Source organism: Diadema setosum, chromosome 16, assembly GCF_964275005.1.
Source record: "Diadema setosum chromosome 16, eeDiaSeto1, whole genome shotgun sequence".
NCBI classification, from domain to species: Eukaryota; Metazoa; Echinodermata; class Echinoidea; order Diadematoida; family Diadematidae; genus Diadema; species Diadema setosum.
Window position 1 is genome coordinate 25,566,266 of NC_092700.1, and position 25,108 is coordinate 25,591,373.

The 25,108-nt window shown below is 36.7% G+C and overlaps 1 protein-coding gene across 1 annotated transcript; it reads left to right on the top strand.

The window, feature by feature from the left end:
• Nucleotides 1-1,103: 1,103 nt before the first annotated feature.
• Nucleotides 1,104-24,468, top strand: LOC140239748 (uncharacterized). Its single transcript, XM_072319569.1, has 8 exons — nt 1,104-1,116; nt 4,851-5,162; nt 8,039-8,347; nt 9,284-9,625; nt 10,410-10,607; nt 11,788-11,913; nt 13,193-13,369; nt 24,236-24,468. Exons 1-8 carry the CDS (start codon nt 1,104-1,106, stop codon nt 24,466-24,468), a joined length of 1,710 nt encoding a protein of 569 aa, XP_072175670.1.
• The last annotated feature ends 640 nt before the right edge of the window (nt 24,469-25,108 follow it).

The window sequence follows — 25,108 nt, forward strand, 5'->3', positions numbered from 1 at the left end:
AAATAAGCACCAAGCAGCAAGCACCAAGCACCAATACCAAAACAATTATAATAATCACATACTGTCAAATCACCGATACATTCATTGATAAGTATCAAACTATGATTCAATTGACTTATCAAATTCATTGCTTAAGATACATATCAAGCAAATATACCAGAATGTATACAACAGTGGTTACATAAACTAGAACCACAAAGCGTATGATAATCGCAGAAGTACACATTTCTGAAACAATTCCTATTGCAAAAAATACAATACAAATTGAAACTATCTTAACGTAAAATCATAAGACATACTAAGATTATTATACCGTAATATTCATTTGTATAATCTTTGTTTGGTATACGTACTGTCCATAATATTCAAATGAAGACAAAGACATACTTTGATTGTAATAACTTAGTAAATCGTTCCATATTTTGGCACATTGAAACGAAAAACTACGTCTTTATGTAAGTTTTTGTTTACTTGTTTGCTTTTTTGCTTGTTTTTTTTTTCCCTAACGGGCGGCTTGTTTAGGAACATCTAACTGAAGGGTCGCTTTTGTCAAACCATTTTAATATTGTCTGTAAGTCAGTAGACATTTCCCCTCATTTCAATTTGTTCGTAGTACATGACAACATTTATTGTTTCGTGTGTTCCTGGATGTCGGACAAGACTCTCATTTTAGTGTTTGTTTGGATCGTCTGCAATAGGCTTCACCTGGAAATATTCAAGTCAACTCGTATAATTTCTATGGGTTTACTGTAATGTTTGTTCTGCAATTCTTTACAGTACCCTTTAATCGTTAGACAGTAACAGCACCACACTTGAAGGCTCACCTTAGGGTGCCAGGAGAAACTGACTAGGTATACCAAGACAACCCCCCCCCCCCCGAAACTCAGAAACAACTATGAGATGACCATAATTCCTGATTGCATTGTCCGACTTCACATGATTTACCCCTTTTATGGGAACATGAAACATCTACATTTTGTTGATTATCAGAGTGTTGATGTTTACCTTTTACAATCATAATGATCTAACAATATAAATAAGATGCCCATTCTTGAAACAACAGTCAGCTACATAATTATATAGGTCATGTAATACATCTCAAAATGGAGATTGCATGTACCCAAACGTCATCTCATCAAAAATTATCAACATTTCAGGAGTATTCTCCTCTAATGGTCAAAACAAATCTAAGGTTTGTACGATTTCACCTGTAAACTTCCGTGGTATACCAGGTATTTGTTGCGTAGGTCAATAAAACATGTGACTGAATTGAATGATGATGGCATCTCGTGATTCCCTGTCAAAGTGCATAATGATATGTTTTAACATCGATCACGTTTATTTAACCAAGCTATACTTCTGTTTAGAGGCACATTACCAATAGCTTCTCAGTTTCTTTACAGTGGTCAATATCTTTTCTCTTCTTATTATGATCTCCTTTTGTTTCCTGATAAGATAATACATATTTAGTGTACGTTAAAGCGTGCAATACTTTGCATTAAGACACGATTTCTGCAATTCTTCCAGCCTGGACTATTATACATAGGTTGGCATATCTAAACTTTGTCCCTCCGTTTTGCCTGTTTGCAACATATATCCGGGTTTCTTTTTTAATGTTGTTTTCTAGACTTTATGTTTGGCGGGTCAACAATCTGTCAACATTGTTTGTCAGCAGAAGGGATCAAGTTTTTGTTTTTATACTCATTCAAAGTGAATTACAAACAAAATAGGTATTAATTTCATGACAATTTTGACAATATCTGTCAATCTTATTTTGTCTACTACACTACACTATGGTGTTGTTCGTTATTTCGAAGGTTCGCTATTCCGAAGGGTCGTTAATTCGAAACACGCAAATTTCCTATACCTACGGGTTCGTTAATCCGAAAATGAAAAAAGGTTCGTTAATCCGAAAATTTGTGGCGTTATTCCGAAGGTTCATTATTCCGAAGTTTGGTTAATCCGAAAATGAAATTCGGAACAATGAACCTTCGGAATAACGAATCTTAGGAATAAAGAGCCTTCGGAAAAACGAGCTGTACACTACACTAAAAGGGAACATTAGGGGACGTTTCGTGTGGTGATATCGTTACACCTTTAGCACTGTACCAGACATTGATATTAGGTTACAGTGACAGCAATGAGGTAGTATCAAATCAAACATATGCTCGTCCTGCCATTGCATATTATGTTCGAAATGATGCATGAAATGTGCGTGTAAAGAGTACAACGTTCAAATGAATATTGGTAGAAGGAATCATCCATAAGATTATTTCACGTTTGTTTGTTTAATATGTACACAAATCAATTAGACATAGGTAACACAAACATAGGTAACTTAGAGAACTTAATGAATAGAGTAGATGATTTGCGATATGGAAGAAAATTGATCTTCGATCCATTGATAAGTAATGTGATAACAAGGCGTCTGCGTACCTCTTAAGCGTCTGTTCGTTGTGAGAACATTGTAAATGTTTACCTTGAACTATAATGATGTGTCTCCATGTCAACATGTCATTTGCTGTTGGCAGCTGCATTTATAGGTCCAAAGGCACTCAATGGCGGGAAACAATGATGTGCCAACATAACTCACGGTACATAATTGTAACGGACTTTGATATTCATGTGCCTGTCGGTGAGGATGGAGGGTTAATCAGGATTCAGAGGTAAACAGATTATTGTGGCATGTGTTTTTTCGGGATTGGAGGGGGCTGCTCATATCGCCGTCGAAGCTGCTATGGTGGTCTTCTGAATTATAATACAGCAACACACACACACACACACACACATACACACACACATACCTCATATAAGAAAACATTATATGAGGCTTTAGTACAACCCCTACTTTTATGCAAAACGTATATTCTGAGATATTGGGTGGACATCAAGAGATCGAAGGAAGTAAGTTTTAAACATAATTACTCAGCTCAGTCATGATTTTTTGGGGGTTTGTGTGTGCGTGTGTTTGATAGTTTTCATTTTGTTGTTGGTTTTTGGAAGGGGGTTTTCGATCATTTAGCTGTAATTTATTATAAACATATACCTTAAATCATAATTTCACAATTTAATCATAACTGTTGTAGCATTTTGTTTCCTCTTTGATCATTTAAGAAAGAGGAAAGATATAATGCTTATGTATAAAAAGTGGTACCTGCTTCAGTTAAAGCATTGCTTCGTCGGCGTTTCAATCATCTTCTATCAAGAAGTTGGGATGAATATAATTATCTTATAATCTGATGTTTCATACCTTCAAGGTTTTCACATTGGGAGAGAGGATAATACAAGGATCATGATGGGGAAGATACTTGAAAGGAAAATCCAGTCAAAGATTAAGTTATTTTCATTTCAAAAAGAGGGCAAAATCTTACGAGTTCAAGGGTAAAAACTTTATACTTAAAAATAATGAAGTTATGCAATTTAGAAGTTTTCCTAAGTTCTGCAAAACATTTCTTGTACAGTGAATATGAATATACAAGTGAGTGGGCTGATAATGTAATAACCTTACAATTTTCCATTGATTATGTGACATAAAATAACGAAAATCAATGTTTCTGTCATTGAAGTCTGAAACATTGTGGTATTCTGAATAACTTCAGAATAGTGATCAGTTAGATATAATGAGGATTTGTGCCTCAGGCATAATTGCGTTTGAATACAAAATTTGTAATTTCCAAATTTTCCAAATATGTCAAGTTGTGAGGGGATGACATGCTCAATTTGTCATTTACATATAACCATTGACCTTTCAAGAAGTTTTCCTCAAAGATAAGCGAAGCTTCGAAATGTCATAACTTCCTTATTTTTCACACGATTTTGATAAAAAATTTACCGTTGAACTCTTAATAAATCAAGGCTCGTAATCCTGAAAATGAGAAGAGTTAATTTATTCTTGAAAGTTGATCTTAAGGTTCGTTGTTTCGCAAATATGAAAACAGATTGTTTAAAAAAAAAGTAGAGTTAAGATACATTTTCTTGTGCATTGTTAGCGTTGTTGTTTTTTGTGTGTGTGTGTTTGTAAATATATGTTGTGTGTGGTCGATTGTCTTTTGTTTGCCTGTTTGTTTGTTTGTTGTTTTCATTTTGGTTTGTTTTTGTTTTGTTTTTGTTTTTGTTTTTTTACTGCCGTACACTATTAAAGTGGACTATTCAGCCTCTCAATCTTCTCCACATGAAGATCACCATTTCATGATGAGAGAAACAGCGCAGATCATTATGTTCCTTCGTTTTAATTCTTTTCCTAGCACAAATTTCCCTGAGTACGTCGTATCCCTCCGGATATGAAATGAACATTATAAAATTTTATGCGATACTTTTGATTACTGACATCGCTGACTTCGCCGTCAATAAGAACAATGTCAGCACTTTTTTTCAGCTGAGTGCAGGGAAAATGTTACAACAATGATGTCGATTGTATGATTGATACTTTTCATTCATTCGTCGTGATACGAACGTTTTGCTACATTACAGTTTTAGGGTGACACTTGCAGTGCTTTTATGTGTACATTACTTCAAAAGCACTATTACATCGTGCGTTGAATTCGTAGTTATTTTTAATTCTGAATTCAGCATCAATAAATGTCTTTAAGATGCTAAATTGGTATGTCTGGGACTTGAGAACGTACTCGAAGGATAACTCGTTGATATAAATTTGAAAATAGAAGAAGGAAAATGCAGGTAAGATTCAAGAATACAAAATGAATCATTGTAATACACTTTGCACTTGTGATATTTACGTTGATGAATGTGCATTTATACATATCGGTTTATACCTTATTCAAAAGTTTGTGGCATAGCATATACAGGCACCCAGGAAATATTCTTACTCCTCTCTTTTCCCTTTCATCCAGCCTCAGTAGTAGACACTGCCCCCACCGTTCGGGTATGGAAAAGGGGAAGCATTCGTCTGCTATGTCACTTCGAGGAAGAGCCACTCGCTGTCTTCTGGGTCAAGGAGAGCAGCTCAAATCAGCAGCTAGAGACGAGAAAGGCTTCATTCTTCGATGGTAATTTCGCAAGCAAAAGTGAACGGTTTGATATCGACGAAAATTACAGTCTCGTCATCAGCGACGTGCACGTGGAAGATGAGGGCAGCTATCATTGCCAGCTTGTATTGGGAAGTTTCGAGGTTTTCTTGAATTCAACCTTCCTGTCGGTGATCTGTAAGTAATGTGTCATCATCTTAACACAATGGGGACGGGGTTGACCTACTGGTACAATATTTACAATGTCATTAGTAAGCCCCAAATGTAAAAAGAAAAAAGAAAATGTGAAGAAAGTTAAAAAACAAACAAACAATAGGTTAATAAATGCCTATATGTTTGCAGGGATTGATACCATAAATATATGTATTGAATTCGCTGGTAAATTGAGCTTTATAGGAAATCCATGAGTTGGCCGTAGTATCGATTCTCATCGAGAAACCATTAAATGGATCTGTATGAGGGAGGGCATCAAAGTGACTCCTTATCCACCATGATGATATTGTAACCTCAGAGTGTCCTACCCTTAATGTATGTGTCAAAAGCTACCTGATTGTAGCGAGAATCAACTATGCATTTACAACTTTAGTTTTAGGAGTAAACCTAATATCGATATGTTGGAACCCGTTGAGGACGAGTTCAGATAGTATACTTGGGCAAGTGTCTATGGGAAATGCGTGTTGTAGCAAAATCAGCGTTAAAGCATGCTTACCTGCGTTCAATGGGAAACCGAAAGAGAGACCAATAAAAAGTTCTACGCAAAAGATGACGTCATGCTGTCCAATATTTGACAAAAGATAGCCATCCGAATATGGAATTTCAATTTTGCACCAAATTGGTCCTGAACTTGGTTAAATCCAATCAACAGCCGAAGCATATCTGATGTCTGCCGAAGGTCACACGATGACACTCCAACCACACTAGAAAGGCTACTCGAAGAGGTAAATGTTCACTACACAATATTATATAAAAAAGATTTTGCCACCGCTCACAAAGTTGCTGACGGATCATGAGAAACTCCATCGGTGTTCATAAATGGTCTTGCATGATCTCATGGATGACAAAAAGGTTGTACGATCAGAGTCGAATTTTTAAATTTCCTTTTACCGTGTGCCCATCTTTTCTCTCAATTTCGGGGCAGTGTGACACCAGCATTATTAAAGTTTATTGAACATATCATGTAACATGATAAATTACATCGAATTAGATGATTGAAATCCCTGCCATTTACGGCTTGGCCTCAATCTCTTATGTTCAACGAAGAATCCTGCAAGTTGTAGAGAGATATCAATAGATATAATGTACCCAAGGCGCATTGCAGTGTTATACGTGTAAATGGGCAATAACGGTAATTTATCCTATCGGGAGGTACGTTCTTTTGTTCTAATTTGCTACTAAAAGAAGATTTGTCGGTAGAAATAATAATCTGTAAAACGAACGAAGGATATGATGTGAATGAAGACGATTGCGACTGCCTCTCTCGACACCTTTTTTCCTGTCCTGTTATTAATAATACTATGGATTTGAATATGATACAATGCAATCAAAATAAATGCTTACGTGCTCCTTTGTGCTAGGAGGCATGTAAACCCAGTAAGCATAACTGATGAAGTACTATTTTTATGCAATATATTTTGGGAGCGACTGGGGATTTAGTCATGGATTTACTGGTGTATGTCAAATTTTCTTTTCTTTTTACATGTGAAGCTGGCATTCTCGCATTATAGCAAGATGTTTTGAAGGTGTGTTAGGATAACAGTACGAGATGGTTAAAGGGACTGTACAGTACTAGTTGAGATGGGGATTCATGTTTTGCACATTCCTAAGTGAGATAATGAGAAACCTCTTATGAAATATGAAAGAGCTATAATTTTAAAAAGAGTTCAACGTTTATTTGATGAAAATTGGTTTTCATATGGCTTATATCCAAAAAAGTGATAATAATAAAAGGCGACAGGCCACAACTTTATTAGGATCTCTTTGTTTCACCTTGTTTTTGGATATCTCAGCCATTTCAAAACCGATTTCCATCAAATAAACTTTTGATACCCCATGGAATTGCATGCTCTTTGACATCTCATAGAATGGTTACTGAGTTTCTTGCAAAACGTTAAAAGCAAAATCCTCACCTCAACTAGAACTGTACACACCCTTTAAGGAGAGCCAGCTGACAACGTGATATTGCTAGTTCATGTCTACAAGAATTCCAATGAGGTATATAATATGGTCAATTTCAAACTGTCTACATTAAGTTTTTATTTGTGTTTGTGTGTGTGCTTGTGTGCGTGTTTTAGTTATTCCCTGATGTGCTTCCTTTAGTTGGTTGAAAAGGCTCAAGGGCCATAGTGACTTCGATTGCTTTTTTTTTCCAGCCCGAAAACTTAGGAAGCACAGCAGGTACAGCAGATATTTTGTACCCTCGTATTATGCGCCTTTTTGTTGTTTGATCATTCAATTGTTTTGCCTTGCTAAAAGCAAATAAATTATAACGCCAATGATGATGATAATAATATTAGAATGTATCTTCTCTTGCACTGAATATTTCGTTGCACATTGTTTTGTTCACTCCATGGGGATAAACATGGCACTCACAAAATGTTGATTTGTGTGTGTGTGTGTGTGTGTGCGCGCGCATGCATACCTGAAAATGATAATAATAAAAGATATACTACATGGATAAGATAAATTAAGAACTTTGGAGATAGAAGCACTTAGGTCAGAACTTTATACGATCGTTTCGTATGCAAGGTTACTGAAGAAATATAACATTGTGAAATTTCTTCTCATAATTATAGGGGTTTGCAACAAAAGTCACCGTGCCAAGAAATACTGTGCTTGTTTAATCTGCTTATTTTGGTCGACTGAAATTTGGATATTTTGATCAAGCAATCTTTAATAACAAAGTAGCAAATTCTGCAGGTTCCAATATATCGTCCAAATTTTTGTAAGTATTGCTATTTCCTTTCCCTAAAAGTGATCCTGCTGACTGTGCATGGGAGATCACGTTCACATACTTAGATATGACATACTTATGTAACACACTTTAAATCGTCTAGACCCAGCGGTAGACACCCTCCCGACAATTCAGGGATGGAGAGGGGCAGACATCCGACTGCCGTGTGACTTCCAGGATGAGCCTTTCGCTGTGTACTGGGTCAAGGAGAGCATGACACATCCCGAGCTATCAACGAGTAAAGCATTCTATGACGGGAATTTCGTGAGCATGGCGGCACGGTTCGACATTGACAGGAACTTCAACTTGATTATCACCGACTTAGAAGTGGCAGATGAGGGTCTTTTTCACTGTCAAGTGGTGCTACCGAATTTCGAAAATTTCGAGAATTCCACCCTTATGACTGTTAGCTGTGAGTACTTGTTTTTACCGAAGGCTATAGCTGACCTGTTCGTGAGTTTTTTTTTTTTTTTTTAAACGCGACACTCCAGCAGAGGTGCAGGATAACAAAATTGAATAAGTGCGGATGACGTATACCTTCTCCATATGACATACTATCCTGAAAGTACAGTTACATGTATGTTATAATAATGAATCTTTATAAATAATAAAGTAGATTGTAATATATATATATATGTATATATATATATATATATATAAATATACATATACATATATATATAATCATGATCGGCGCACAATGGTAATTACAACCTTTTTTTATAGAAATGAGCAATGAAATAGAAATAGAAATAATTCTAGAAATGATACGTGGCCGGTGCGGACATTTACGGGAGAACCGCAGTGAGTAGAAAGAGAATTCGTCGATTAGGATGTAAAAGTACATTTTTATCTTTTTAAACTCATAAGTACTTCTTTTGACAAAAATAGTTTGGAAAGCAACAATGTAATTGCATGATCCACGGAGCATCATCCATTCCACAAAGGCGAGTGTCGGGTGTGGGCCAACACGGCAGCGCTAGAGTACAATACTTATACTTATAAGACACCCTCGATACAATTCAAGTTTGATGGCTTGATAATAAAGTGTGTGTGGAACTTTTTTCAGGTCTGATCAGGAAAAAAAAAAGATGGCGTTTGTTTGTTTGCTTGTTTGTTTGCTTGTTTGTTTGTTTGTTTGTTTGCTTGTTTGTTTGTTTGTTTATTTGTTTTGGCTTTGTTTTTTTTATATTCATTTTTGCTTTTCATATTTTACACGTAATTGATGGAGCGCACAAATATTTACGTGTTTTTTATAAAGAGGTCAAGTCTGTTACAAATGCATTCGGTGTTCGCTGTCAAGAAATTTGAAGAAGTATCTTATACATTTGCTTGCTTTCCAATGCAGCGGTGGTATCAAGGCATGAAATTGAGGAATGCGTTGATGAGAGCCAACAAATTCCAAGCCAGTGTACATACCACACTCCCTCAGACATTTCTTACTTTAACCTTACGTGTGTCGTTAGTGGATTCAAGCCCAACATTTCCATGCTGTGGACCCAGGAGTCGGGAAAGAGACTATATTCTGTGGTTTCGCAACAGACAACACTCACTGACAATACATACGAGCGGTTCGAGATAATCACTGTTTCAGCTAAACTCGGGGCTGAGCAAACCTTCATGTGTACAGCTACTGGGGACTCATTGAATGGGAGGTCTACCACAGAAATCACAGTCCTGCCTATATCAGGTTATTTCGTAGAAATTCATATTTTTTCAGTGATTAAGTCATGCCTAATTTTCGTTGTTGCTGATGAAGGTTCACGATATGTCTTTCAAAATCTTTGAAAGAAATTCAATATTTGAAAGTGACATGTTCGATATTTCAACGTTAATTTTGAATGGAAACAATGATTTTCACAACGCAATCACTCAAATCTCCACTTAAGAATTACACCAAAAAATGTATAAGGAACCGTGGTTCCTTCCTACTTTAAAAGATGAAGGAGAAATATACATCTTACAAGCATTTTGAGTGTCTTTTCTGTACCTAATATCAATATGTAATTTTTCTTTATTTTCTTAATTATTATAGAGCATAATTCCTGCAACCCCCGTGTGTTTTGACAGCCCCCCCCCCCCCCCCCACCTTCCCCCTTGCATTGCATGATATGGGCCTATTGGAGCGTTGTAAGCCTGGTCAGGAAAAAAGAAAACGGTTGCAATTATTTTATTTTTTTGTTTCATGTCATAGACAAGTGCTCCAATATTAATCTCTCGATACGAAAGGCATGAAGTCTGTTACAAATATATCGTACCACCTGACTAGTAAAACAAAATAATGTTAATTGACATTTATTTCACGCACATTTTCCCCCTAGCAACGATAACAACACATGGAATGGAGGAATGCGTTCACGAAAACAGGCTGAATCCAGACCGGTGTACACATCAAACCCCCTCTGGGACTTCTTCCTTCAATCTTACCTGTGTAGTAAGTGGATTCATGTCTAACATGTTTATGCTTTGGACAGAGGAGTCTGGAGATGTGCTGTACCCCGTGATATCGCAACAGACAGCACTATCTAGCGACACATTCGAGCGGTTCGAGACAATCACCGTTTCAGCAAAACACGGGATGGAGCAAACCTTCACGTGCACGGCTACTGGAGACTCACTGAATGAAACGTCTGCCGCAGAAATCATTGTTCTACCTTTATCAGGTTATGGGGGTAGCTTGTAAATACTGAGTTTTCCAATGATATAATGTCTTATGAAACAAACCGTCGATACGATTTTATGATCTTGACAAAGTTTAAATATCATGAGAAATGTTTCGATTTTGAAGTTATTGTGAAATTTATTCTGAGCTCCTATTTATGAGAGATTGATACCTATAACTCACACAACATGAAGTGTATGTAGTATCGATCTTTTGTGTATGTATCTATGTTTATTATATATATATATGTACAAACCTTATGACTTGACGCTACTTTTTTCAAAATCATCAAACATCTTTTCTTCTTTCTTTTTTTTTTTTTTTTGTGGTCCGATGACATAAAGTGAAGCCTGTCAATTGAATCATTCAGTAAAACATTGAAATGACAAAGAATAAGAAACAACAAAACATGATAATTTTGTTAGAATTGAATGTATTGTATACAAAATGCTTGAAAAACCCTATATGTCTTAAAAAGAAGAAAGGGCGAAACGTTAAAAATGACGTGATTTCATAAATATGGACATCAGTTATAAACCAGAAAAAGAAACAGTGTGATACAAGTTTGTTTAAGATACCGCGTTTACTGTATATATAACTGACTCTTACCTTATGCGAATGAGAACTATGACATGAACATGATTTTTTTCCATGACGTGCAATTATCATGTTATTAAACGTCGAGGTATACTTACTTTTGTTCTTAGATAGATAGAACTTGGATGCCAGAAAATTGATTTGGCCATAAAATAAACTGGCAACCCTGGTCCCAGCAGCCAGCAGACACGCATGAAGTTATTCGAAGCTTTTTTAGGCCGCGAGTTATCCTCCATTTTCCTGAATGAGAAACCACGTATAGACACAATTTACATAATAAATCAAAACATATAATTTCTTGGTGAATAAAGGTCTGATATCTATTTCTACCGAGCCCGAGCCACCAGGCCATCTCTTCTTTGAGCCTTGTGTGATAAATACTACCACCATGACCACACAATCACATATATGATTCCTTTCAATATTATTTCTATACTTCTTTTTTTTATGGAGTTGCAAAAAGAAAACCAACAAAGGAAACGATAAATCAATATTTTATTCTCAACACTTCTCTCAACATACAGACTATCTCTCTCAAATTTACGTTATGATAAATGTATCTCTTGTTTGATTTTATCTCGGTCAAATTTCAGGTAAAAGTGACAATCTAGGTCTGGCTATTGGACTCGGCATTGGCATATCTGTGGTCCTGATCATCGCATTTCTCCTCGTTGGAAAATATCTGCAGAAATACCACCCGCACTACCTGCCACGAAAAGGTGTTGATATGTTTTATTTTTTAACCAAAGCAAATCATTTAGAAGCGCATAGCATTTTCTTAACCCGTACATAAAACGAGCAGAAAATTATTAATGCACCAGTGTTTATTTTTCTAAGAATTGTATGTACATAATGGAATCTTTTTTTTTATCAATTATTGCTGAATTGCGGAATAGTTTAGTGACATAACGGAGTTTAGGACTGTCGGTGAAGGAATAATGTAATCTACGATAATAAATTATAGGATAATCAATACGTATACGACCACATTATATACATATTATACAGTCAACAATATTGACAAAATCATGCTTCCCAAACAGCATGCACATCAGCATAAACACATGAAGACGCTACTGTAAGTTACATGCACAGATGCGAATATAATCCTTACCTGTACTTACTGTTGTCGTTGTTCGTGTTGTTACGTTTCAAAGGATGCGCATGGAATCCCTGCTGGCGGAGACCATCTGAAGATGATGCGAAAGAAGAATTCATACAGAGTAAGAAAACTATCATTTTTGTTGTATCTTGGTGACAGAAAGAGGAAGGTCAAAGTCCGGAATAGTCTTGGAAACATCAGGATATGAATTTGTTCTACTCCCCCCCCCCCCCCCCCCCAAATAATATCCTCTGTAAAATCAAAGTAAATTGTGTTCTTTAACATGTCATGTGGAGATAAGAACATTATAACATTTTCAGACGTATCCTGTAATGCTTTGTAATAATACGCTAGTATTTTCATCTTCCACAACGCTTCAAGGAATGTCTAGAATATATACATAATTTTAGAGTGTAAACCCAAACCAGAAGTGATGTTTTTTAGATAACTGTTGTCCGTGGACATAAGCCATGATGACATCAAAATCTCACGTGAACAGTTTTATTGGACCTAAATGTTGTTAGTTTGTTGTTTTTCATATGTATCTCTAGAAAGCAATTAAAGGCACATGTTTCTTGTGTGTCCATATGTGAAATGGCAATACAAGCAAAGGCAAATGATTATATAACACCATTGTATATAGCTATCATGTTCCCTGTTAATGTTTCCCTGTGTCATGAATGATCTAACTGAGATGTCTAAATTGTAATGTATCTTCCTTGAAGAATGCAACTGACACGTCTATTCATATATTGCTGAAAACGCCCAATGCATGTCCTGACTGTTACATCTCCCCACACACAAAGTAGTTGGTAATGTGTCCTCTCATCAACTAACACTTGGCATCATCTGAATCTGAATAATCAATGGAAAGATATGTTTTATACTCTTAATAGTGAACAGTTTACAGAAGAAACGAGACGGCCTTCGGCGGAAAATAAGGGATTACTTACCCGGAATGACGTTTTATGATACACATCTCAAAACCCAGTCGAAGGTGAACATTGGCGTATTCGGTGAAATTGGTGCTGGCAAGTCATCTCTCATCAACTCTCTCATCTTCGCCCTTCACGGTAAATGTGAATCATTGTATCACTTTTGTTTGTGTGAGTATTTCGATTTTAAATGAGGACTGCCGTTTCATTTAGAAGAGACATCAACGACATATTGGTATCGAACAGATAGCTTACACATTGTATTGGCAATAAATACTTTTCTGCAATCAAATTTGCAAATGGGCAATATTTATTGCAATCTTGGTCGATCAATCTGCTCTTTAGCTTACATCGGGAATAACTTAATTATATTAAATGCTTTTATCTCCTTAATACTATTTTGTTTCCCAACTCGTCAAGAGTCAATTTCTTCCAAACATGATTTATATCATGACCGCAGACAGCCTGCGAATTTTAAACAAAGCACGTACTTAACTTTCAAATGCAGTATGGGTGACGAGATTTTTAAAAGAATGGGAATGTTTGGAGACGCAGTGTCGTCATTAATCACTATCACTTTCAGCTTTTAGCACATTTGTCTTCAGTGAGTGTTATAATATGCGGCAAACGGGCAGTACAATTAAACAGTAGTAAGATTTGTGTGCAGCTCCGTATACGTGAGGATGATTTTAAACTATGAAATGACTTCTAGTGGTTCTTACATTCGGTAAATGCCAAGCAGCGTCGTTTTTACCGTCCGCGTAGCATGATACCACCAGCCAGTATACAAGTATAGTATACACCTAAGATACTTTGTGATTATTCAAAAAGGAAGAAATAATCTATATAAACTGTATGAAGTAACTCGATTTTTGTTTATGTATATATATTTTTTGGGGTGTGTGTGTGTGGGGGGGGGAGTTCTCTTCACGCATTAACAAATGATTGTAGGGAAACCCCCTATTGCGCCCATTTGGGAAACACAACTAACCTTGTAGCATACGGCAAAGTAAAGTGTGAAATCAAGACAAATATGAAACGCTTCAGTTTTTGTTTTTGTTTTTTTTTTTTTGCACATTCGTCACTTCAGAATGAGTAAATAGACACATTGTAATAGACAACTTCTAAGACATTCAATCATGGATATTCAGTGTGTGAAAGGGATAGGACAATGGTGTTGAAATAGCAAAATGATCGATGATTCTTTGGACAGACACAAGTCGTGTTCACACTGACAAAACATCGAGAACTTTAAGATCGTGAAGACTTCGCGATCGTAAACTTTTCGATCTTTCTAGTCTGATCACGCCTATTGAGTGTTTTCTGTTGATATAAGGTTAATGATTTATGAAGCGAAAAAAGAAACTTTTGAAATATTTTTTACACAAAATCAACGCACGCAGAGTATCTTTTAATGAACATCGGCGATAAAATTGTAATACATTTCTGTCTGGTTTGGTTTTGTTTGGTTTTGTTTGGTTTTGTTTGGTTTTGTTTGGTTTTGTTTTGTTTGCGTCTTATGAAATTTAAGATGCCGAAGCAGTTGTTGAAATACAGGATCCCTCGCACGTGTGTAGGCAGTTACGGGTGTGTTTGTGTGTGTAGGTGTGTGTGTGTGTGTGTGTGAGAGAGAGAGAGAGAGAGAGGGAGAGAAAAAAGAAGAAGAGAGAGAGAAAAAAAAGAAAGGAAGAGAGAGAGAAAAAAAAAGGAAGAGAGGGAGAGAGAGGGGGGTACTTTCTTTCCGCTAGACATGATGTCACTCATAACGTGATTGACTGCTGGAAAAGTAGGGTAACATAAAGACAAAGAAACGAGAGAGAGTGAGAGAGAGAGAGAGAGGGAGGGAGAGAAAGAGAGAGAGATGAAGAAAGGACGAGCTTTATTCGAGTTACCGAACTTTTTACTATTTTTCAGATACTCTTCTTTATTTTGATGAAATACAGGAAAATATCCCGTGATATCTGATAAAGGGTATACAGAGCAGCCAGGAGGAAAAACCCGTCACATATTAACTGAGAGAATCGATTTGGTCGAGACTTGTGGCATTACGGACTTCTCTTTCGAGACTTTAAACCGCCTCCGGAACCGGCTTAGTGAGTAAACTTACAACAGGAAACTGAATTATTGATTTATGAATCATTCACTTGTAACCCAGAAAAGAAAATTACCACTGAGTACATAGTTATCACCACTATTAGACCTTCCATGCAGTCATCGTCCCAATGTGGATGCTTTCTACACTGTCATAGCCTATCAACAATCTAGATCGTGAAAACGTCGATATCATTTTTTTTTCTATTTATATCGTATTAGGATAACGGAATTGCTGTGAAGGTGGTCATTTCTTTTTAATCATAATCATAGCAAGTGTCGGAACGAAAAGTGCGAATCTTTTCCAAGAGGCTTGACGATGTGTTCAGTCAGGTGTTAATTATGTGTTATCATGGCATAATTATTTCCATTCCATGAATGGAATTCTCGTGTTTCGGGCAAACTGCGAACAAGCTGTCAATTCAAATACAAATCTTGCTATTCCAAAGAGAAAGAGAAAGAGACTGAGAGAGAGAGTGAGAAAGACTTTAATATGTTACCACTCGAGTCCAGTTCCACAAAATTTCTCTAAAAATTACATGGCGTATTAAAGGTCACGTCATCTCTGAACTCTCAAGCACTGCAATAGCTCGTTTTTTTATGATTATGATGATAAAACCACATACCAAGAATTGAGTTTTAACAGTGCGTATATTACCAAATGAATTTATTACTTCCTTCCTTTTTTTCAAGATGGTACATTCCGAATTAATGGTACGACACCTGTCAAGAGAAAGGAAGAGGAATGTCATTGCGCTGTCTTTGTCTATCATCACAGGTGAGAAATGTATTACCTCCACTAAGGAATCAGGTTAAGTTTTCATTACGGTTCGTTTGTTTGTCCACGTGCAAAATAAGTCAAAAAGTTGAGAACGAATTTTGATGAAACTTGCGGGAAAGATTGAAAATGATACAAGGAACAGATGACTGTATTTTGGTAGTGATCAGGAAATTTTCGTGGAGTTTATGAAGGATTTCCGATATTTGGGCTGGTAAGGTCAATGCACAAGGGAGTTCAAGTTGCGCATTTTAGAGGTTTTCATACCTAAAGTGCGTCCTCTAGTTTATGCAAGTGCCCTAGATACGGCACTGGTTTTTGCTTAGGCGAGGCGCGCCGCGCAGCTGGAAGTTGATGACGTAATAAAAGGGTTTTCTAGGCGTTTTCACATCAGCCCGATAAAAATCCAAGCTCGGTATATTTTTCGAGATCGCAAATTAGCGCGCTATTTCATTTCATATTCACATGAGCCCGAAAAGAATTAGCCCGAATTTTTTTTTTTTTTCGAGCTAATTCGACAGGTGAGCATGCGCAAATAACGTCGGGTATACCAGTAGAGCTCACGCCTTCGGGTCACGTAAGCTAGGCATGATGGGATGCATCGCGCTTATTTGTTAAGGCGATTTCCCATTATCAAATAGCGCTCTAGTTTGCCAATTATCCCGCTATTTCAGAAATTTCCAGAGTTGGATTCAAGAAATGTTATCGATCAGAGCGATACAATTAGCGCGCTAATTTGTGTTCACATTATCAAATAGCGCGCTATTTCGTGATCCGGTTAATTTCCTAAGTCAGAAAATAGCGCGCTATTTCGAAACATTGGGCTGATGTGAAAACGCCTTTTCAGCAGGTACACGTATGGGTGAGCTCACAGCTTTATGGAAGAACAAGATCATTGCTTGAAATCAGCTACTAGGCGAAGGTCTGATGCGCTCTCGGTAGTGCTTCTCTACTTACACCTGTTCCACTGGTATTTACTTGTTATGCAGTCTTCTTTGTTGGCAAATAGTGCAGTAAATGATCGGCTTTTACAGTGAAATGCCACTACATGTGAATGTACTGTAGCATCAATAGGCGTTTTCACACAGCCCGACAAAAATCCAAGCTCAGTATATTTTTCGCGATCGCAAATTAGCGCGCTGTTTCATTTCCTATTCACATCAGCCCGAACCTTATCAAATAGCGCGCTAGTTCGCATCAATTATCCTGCTATTTCGGAAATTTTCCGAGTTGGACTCGATAAATTTTCTCGATCAATTAGCGCGCTAATTTGTATTCACATTATGAAATAGCGCGCTATTTCGCGTTCGGGTTAATTTCTCAAGTCAGAAAATAGCGCACTATTTCGAAACATCGGGCTGATGGGAAAACGCCTATTATCAAACAGCGTGCTATTTCGTGATCGGGTTAAATTCTCAAGTCAGAAAATAGCGCGCTATTTCGAAACATCGGGCTGACGTGAAAACGCCTAATCATAAAGCAAAATCGGAGAATATAGCACAGGTGGATATTGATCCTGAATGTTATGGGATTTCATGCATTATATTCTGGCATTTTTTTTTTTTTTTTTTTTTTTTTACACTGCACTTAGATGGGATTTAGCAAAATCGGAGAATTAAGCAAAATCGGAAAATAAAGGAGAGGTAGATATTGATCCTGAACGTTATGGAATTTCATGAACTATATTCTGGCATGTTTTTACACTGCACTTATGTATGTTAACACGTTGGGTGAAATACGGATGCCATATCCCGCTATTCGTCTTCAGTCCACCTTATTTTAATGCAAGCAAAACGAAAATAAAGAAGTGCATGAATTATTAGGACGACATCTTTTTACAATCATTCACAAAAGACATGTGATATCAAATGTTGTAATATTAATGTCTGTGCAATGAAAGCTAATGGGACTTTTATAGTGATAAAATCATTGCTTCAAATCCCACTTTTTACGATAATATATAAACAATATGAAGCTGTCACATGTTGTGTGATAACAACCGGTGATGCAGCTGTTCGTGAAACGTATAAAACTCAAACAAAAATAAAGAGAAAAAAAGTGTGTTTGTGTGTGTGTTTGTGTGTGGTGTGTGTGTGTAAAGTTGTTCATTTTATATTATGCAGATTTTCATTAACATTTTCAAAAAAAAAATCGTTCTATGTCTTGAGTTAGATCTATCAATTCATATCAACCTTCAAATGCAGTGAAATTTCACTGTAACTGGCATGCTAATACCTTTTAAGCATCTCCTCACACCAAACAAGGTGACGGGAACGGTCCGGTGTTTTGCTATTGCGCACTAAAAAGAACCATGTCGGGGTACAAAGTCGTCAAAAAATTGTATTCTTATCTCACTATCATGAGCAGGAAAATCACCAGTTGAAGATTTACTTTGTAACAAATTTGTTGATGGGGAAGTGCTATTTTAACGGAACAAAACATGGTTTCTTCTGGCGCACGAAATAAAAAAAGAAAAAAAAAAACCGGACGGCTGCCGTTATTACTAGGTGTACGGAGACTTTACTACCTATGTGCAATGGCGATGGTTCCATTTAATGTCAGGAAGATATCGAAAACAGCCATTTTTGATTTCTTGCGAGAAACGCAGATTTAGTTGACACCACGGAGGTGGAAAAGACACTCATCTCCCTGATCATTCACCTGGACCAACGTATCCGGGAGACGAAATGTACACATTTTTACAACCCTGATAATTCAAGAAAAAAGTGAAAATAAAGAAATTCGAGCAGACTTCCCTAACACTTTGCAATCACAAGACACATTTACAACAAGGACTGCAATCAAATTCAGTGTGTCTTCTACACATTACACGTTTCACATTGTAACTCATTCATATAATGTTTCTTTACGGTATTGGTTCCGGAAGAAGTTCATTTTTAATTCTTTTTCCACTTATTTTGCCTTTATGCAATAAAAAAAAGTGTATTGCAAGCCTCTTGTTGAAAAGTACATGGGCATTCCCTTAGGGCTGACGTCCACTAGGGAGTGGACAAGCCTAGGAAGGGTTGCAGAATCAAATTCTGTCATTTCAGCATCTTTTCCATGTCATACTGGGAAAAATGTGCGAATCGGCTTGTCTTGCAACATTCCTAGGAATTTCTGCGGACTGACTGCAGACATTCCTAAAGTGTACTCCGAATTATCAGGAAGAGCGCAAAATACCCCGGAAAATGCTATTCGTATCTAAGATTACACCAGAAGTGGTAAAATCATGAAAAAGGACAATCAGGATGACTTGACGACAACATAAGTTAGATTTCCGGAAAGTATGAGGAAATAGGACAAGGTTAAAGACTGGAAGCCGACTTTCGATTTTTCTTATTTGACTGCTAGCTGTCGTGGAGGTCGGTCACACCAGCTGAAACTAACTTTGCTTTATTGCTTCCAATACAAGCTATGAGAGATGCTCAGATAGCATAAGAATGGGTTAGGAGGGTCCAATTCTAATAACTTAAATAATTTTTCAAGCTTGGAACTTAGTACTTTGACATATACCATGTATACGTATTTGAGCTGGGCGGTCACATTTGGAAAAACGATGTACTCCGTAAATGGCAACTAATGTATTAAAAAATCCCGCAAATAAATATGATTTCTGAAAAGAACGAAACAAAACAAAAAGAACAAGTTTACTCGGAACGGAGGGGGCTGCTTCCTCTTCTTCTCAGTTACTGTTGACAGAGTATCCACTGCCTTCTGCTGTGCTTTCTTCATTGGACGCCGGGAAATATTGACATTTACCTGTTCCTCATCAGAGGAAGATATGTTCGGTTGCGGGACTAGGAGGGGAATCTCACCCCTCCCCTTTTTTGTTTGTTTGTATAGTTCATAGGAATAATGCTGTATTGATTGTTCGCCTTCAAAAATCATTTTGCTCGTAGGAATCTGTTTACTTTTTCGTGTCTTGCCTACACAATCACATGTCCGCAGGGGCTCCGCGCACTTGCATTTAGCATTTGCACTTGCATCCGCATCAGCACTAGGCTGTTCTAATATATTTACACACACACACGCACACGCACACACACACACAAACATTTTTTTTTATTATTCTCGCCCAAGTGAAAACGACATTTGCAAAAAATTGACGACGCTTCCGAACCCTCACGTTCGTTTGGCGATCTTTTGCAGACTAAAATACGAATGCTGGATTTTCCCATTCGCATCCTTCGCAAATCGTTCGCGTGCTCCGTGAAATCACATCTTGAGTCGTTATACATAAATTATGAGATTTATAGTCTTTTAATGGGGACGTTTACGTTATTCAACGTGAAAGAGGAATTTGGGCTGATCTATTCCTAGGGATGGGAGTGAATGGGTCCATCGTTAGGTCAAGTAAAGAAGACTTTTCAGAGGATAAGTAGCTTTTTCCACATCTCAAATGTATTTTCCTTCTATTTCTCAGAATAAAAATAAAAAGATACGTGTGTGGGTACATGGTTCTGGGTGTGTGAGGGGCTGTCTGACTCTGCAGGGAGTTGTTATTGCAACTCCACTCAATTTTCTCAGTAACCCGATGACTTCAGTATCTACTAAAACGTAACAAACTAACTACATACATTTAAAACACCTGTTCATCTGCCTTGATGCTTTAATTTCAGACCAGGCACTGGAGAAGACGCGATTAGTTTCATAAGATATTTCTGCTATATGGTGTTTCAGCAGAGAGGTGTCTCTCCCTCTGACAGGATTTACAGTAGAGGTAAGTACGCAGTCTCCTGTATCTCGTCAGCCATAAATCTTAAAATTCATGAGTAAAGATTTCTCTCAATCTCTCTCTCTCTCTCTCTCTCTCTCTCTCTAATGCCTTGAATTCGTATTGCCAAACACCTTAATCAGTATTCAAAATTATTTACAAAATGTTAGGCATCATAATCTAGATAGCTTAATCTGCTAAAACATGAAACAATTCAAAGATAAAAAGCATATCAAGTGGTTCAAGCAAATGGGTATTTTTCTATAGTTTTGGCAACCACGTACATAATATTTGAATTGAGTTTTGAAATTTGTTCTCTAAGCATGGTACAAGACGAACAAAAGCTCTACCATCGCATTTTTATTACTCTGTGTAGATATTTCTTTCGGTGTTTTATAGCTAGGAATATTTTTAGGATCAAAATAAAGACCCTCAATGGCATACCTTCTTCAATTTTATACACACCTAAACAGACACTGGTGATTTATGTTGTAAATTGTAGATTATAATCTTTGTAGACATTTCACGTTCTATTCGATTTGACCACCATAGGGTATTTTTATGTTGAAATTTCAACAACAACAAAAAAGGTCGAAATGGTCTATAAAAAAAAAAAACCGCAAAGGAGGGAGTTACACCTGTCAGTCCGAGAAGTTGCATAAGAGCGAATTGGTTGTTTAGTCGCATTCCAACTCAGATACTTCTTTTTCTTCTATACACTGCAAAAATAGAGATTATTCCCTCCAGAGGAATATGTGCGACACAAATTTCACAAAAGACCCAGAAAGTGACCAAGAATACTATGCATTTTGCTTTGATAGTGATCTCTTTCCCTCTCTTTCTCTCTCTCTCTCTCAATTTCTCACTCTCTCTATTACATAATTATATGATTTATTCAAAGATTCTATATTCTATTATTAAAGATTGTTGATATCACCAACTTTTTTAAATTTAATCTGTTAACCGCTGATTCCATCCTATAGTCAGCTACTTTTCAATATGAATGAAATAAATCTTTCCGCACGTAATAAGCAGAACATTATTTAGTTTTACTGCCGGTGATATATGACGTGCTACAGAAGAACACTTTTTTTTTCATGGGGCGGGGGGGGGGGAGATTACAGCGTTTGTAGCATGGGGAAAGGTCAAATACCATATGATAATTACACGTGGTTTGATAGAACATACTATATGTTAGTGACACTTTGGATATCTTCACATTTCTGCATAAGACCGCACGTCTGGTAGCCAAATGATTAAAGTGGAAACCAGGTTGAGAAACTCATGTAAAACAGTCCGTATAATTACCTTGCTATAGAGTGGATTTCAAGTGTATTTTTTCGAACGTGATATTTTACACATGTTTATAATTCACGTATTAAAACGAACTTTTTTTTTAGATGCCTAGTACCATTCAGAGATAAGGGACTATGACCTCAAAAATACCCCTAGCAATTGATATATTACTTTCCCAATTTGTACAAATTCAGTTGTAACTGTTCTATATTATATCAGGGAAGCCGAAAAGTGTTAGAAAAGGTGAAAATATGCTATGTTTTATGTTTTCCCCTTGATTGTGTTTTTACACATCCGCGCAAAAATGTTTAGATCGTAACTTTTTACAACTCTAAATGTAGTACAAACATAGCACCCAACTATGTATGTCAAAAATTTAAAATTTGACATAACATCCGAGACTATACTTTACGCTAATATCAAAAATGATTGTCAGATTATACAGTATACTACTGTTTGTCTTATTGAAATGAAAAAAGAAATAAATCTTGAATCTACGATACTTCTCCCGACAAATCTGATTTCCGTCTTTTACAATTCATTCGGAATAACGTAGAAGGCGATGTCTAACACATACTTCATAAACTAAGGTCTTGACATAGTGCCAATAGTTGACATGCTGTGAACACATTCTGGCCCTCTGTGAAGCGTCAGTTTGCGTAACGAAGGAAATGCATTAACGAAACATTTGTATTGCGCCTTATCCGTATACTAGTACGTAACTAGATGATGTCCGTTCCGAGTGCGTTATGATTTTTTTAGTTTCCATGCACCGATGATATTCAAAGTCTAGTATATTGACGCCATGTATAGGTTATTCACAATGTGGAAGGCGATAAACAGTTTCAGTTTTACTTTGAATTTCAGTGGGTTTGCTTTTCTCAACTTTTACAAATCATTATGACAAAAACAACAATTCTAACACTATTAACATACAGACTAGAGTACTCAAAAGAAATATGTATGATTACGTGTATAATACATACATTAAAGGGGTCCTATACCTTATCTTCAGGTATATAGGGAGCCTACAGGTGGTGGAGACCATGATCGATAAGCGGCCACTGCACGATATTGTTTCTCACAATGTTCCTTCATTTTCAACTGAGAGAAACAAAACACATGCACACAGATTCAAAGACAAATAAAACTTGATCATCCAAATATGTTCAGTATCACTTAGCCGACGAAGACAACACAAGAGGAACATAACAAGACAGAGACTAACATAAGGAACCAAGAAGGAGATACCGGAATGGGAACGAGTTGATAGAAGAAAAAGAGATATAGTATACAGTGTAACTGAGTTCGGCAACAAATAATTGTTTTGGTTGGGGTAAGCATTTTGCAGGGAAGCAGATTTGGGGCCACCACTCACGTGACGGCGAGGAAAACAAAAGTCTTGTATCATTTGCGTCGTTTCTGGTCGCTATAATCTTTCTAGGATTTGTTGTCAAAGCATGAGCAGACAAAACGAATGATTATCTTGTTGATTTTGTGTTGTAGATAGACATTGTAAGGTTATTATGGCTTGAAATGGATGTATCAATAAATGTTATATCATTCAAGTTTTGTGCATATTTAATGTCAGGGGCTTGTGTTCAATTAATACATATTGTCATGACCTTTAAAAACGTTATGAATAGACAAAAATGATATTAATTTGTTGACAAAATAAATACCAATCGAGACCGCGAGTTCTCTCTTTATCACGTTAAACATGATTGTTTCCCTCTGACTATAATTCTCCATTCATTTCAACCCAGAACTATTTTGCTTGATTTGATTCCAGTTATTTTATGTGTGTTTCTTGCAGGCCCCAAGCAATTCTTGGAGTATTCGTAAACAGTGTCTCTTATACGACTCCACGAATTAGTAGGTTGTATTTCGATTACATGGGTGCCCGTCGAGAGACAAAACATAAAGAAATATAAGATGCTAATTATCATGGAGTTGCAGTGGTGAAAACAATCTCGAGATGATATCCCACATGTTTGTGGTGGCCATATATTAACCCGTATCAACTTTCAGATATCAGCCATATGATTTAAATTATAAAGACCTAGCACTGTCAGGTGGCAGTTATATCATAATTGTTTGTTTGTTTCATTTTTTTTTTCAGATTTAGCTGGTCCGATCATCTTTGTAACCCACAAGAACGAATATCCCGATGTGAAGGCCGTTCGTCAGGATATCTACAGTTTCTTCCGATGGTGGTATAAGAAGCCTACAATCCTGATGTTTGAAAACTATACCCAAGCAAACTATGAGGAAGACGTTGAGAAAGACATTGCGTATCTAGAATTCCTCTGGGAGGCACTGAAAAGGTGCGACTGGATGCACGGAAATTGGTGACTTGCCTAAGAATAAACTTATGAAAGTCATATTACATCATTTAGAAAATACTCCTTTAAAAGTCCCTATGCAAAAGGGTATTGCTTCGCATGTTTCTGTTTAGGTGTATAATGTTGTAAATAGCTTATTCATTTTCCCCAAGGCAATGTCAATGATTTCGAGTAATGATGTCGATGAGCAGGCTCTTTTCTCAAATCCGTTATGGATTAATGAAGATTTGTGTAGCAAGCATTGAAATACGGAGCACGCAATATTTTGAACATGCAATGACATGGGAAACTTTCACTCTCTTTCGTAGGATATATATATTCATACATATATATATATATATATATATATATATATATATATATATTCATATATATATATATATATATATATATATATATATATATATATGTGTGTGTGTGTGTATGTATAGTGAGAACTTTGAGTAAAGAAAATGGGTTTTCATCGGGATTCGAATCCGAGACCTCCGGATTACTAGACCGGTTCTGGCTATTTGTTATTTGTGATATATGTGACCGTGCACCTCAAAACGAACATAAAGTCGCACACACTGATTTTGCGTGAGGACTGAAAATAAGTGAAGTGGCTCAACCTAGCCGAACTTGACTTTTTTATATTTTCTGAAAGAGCG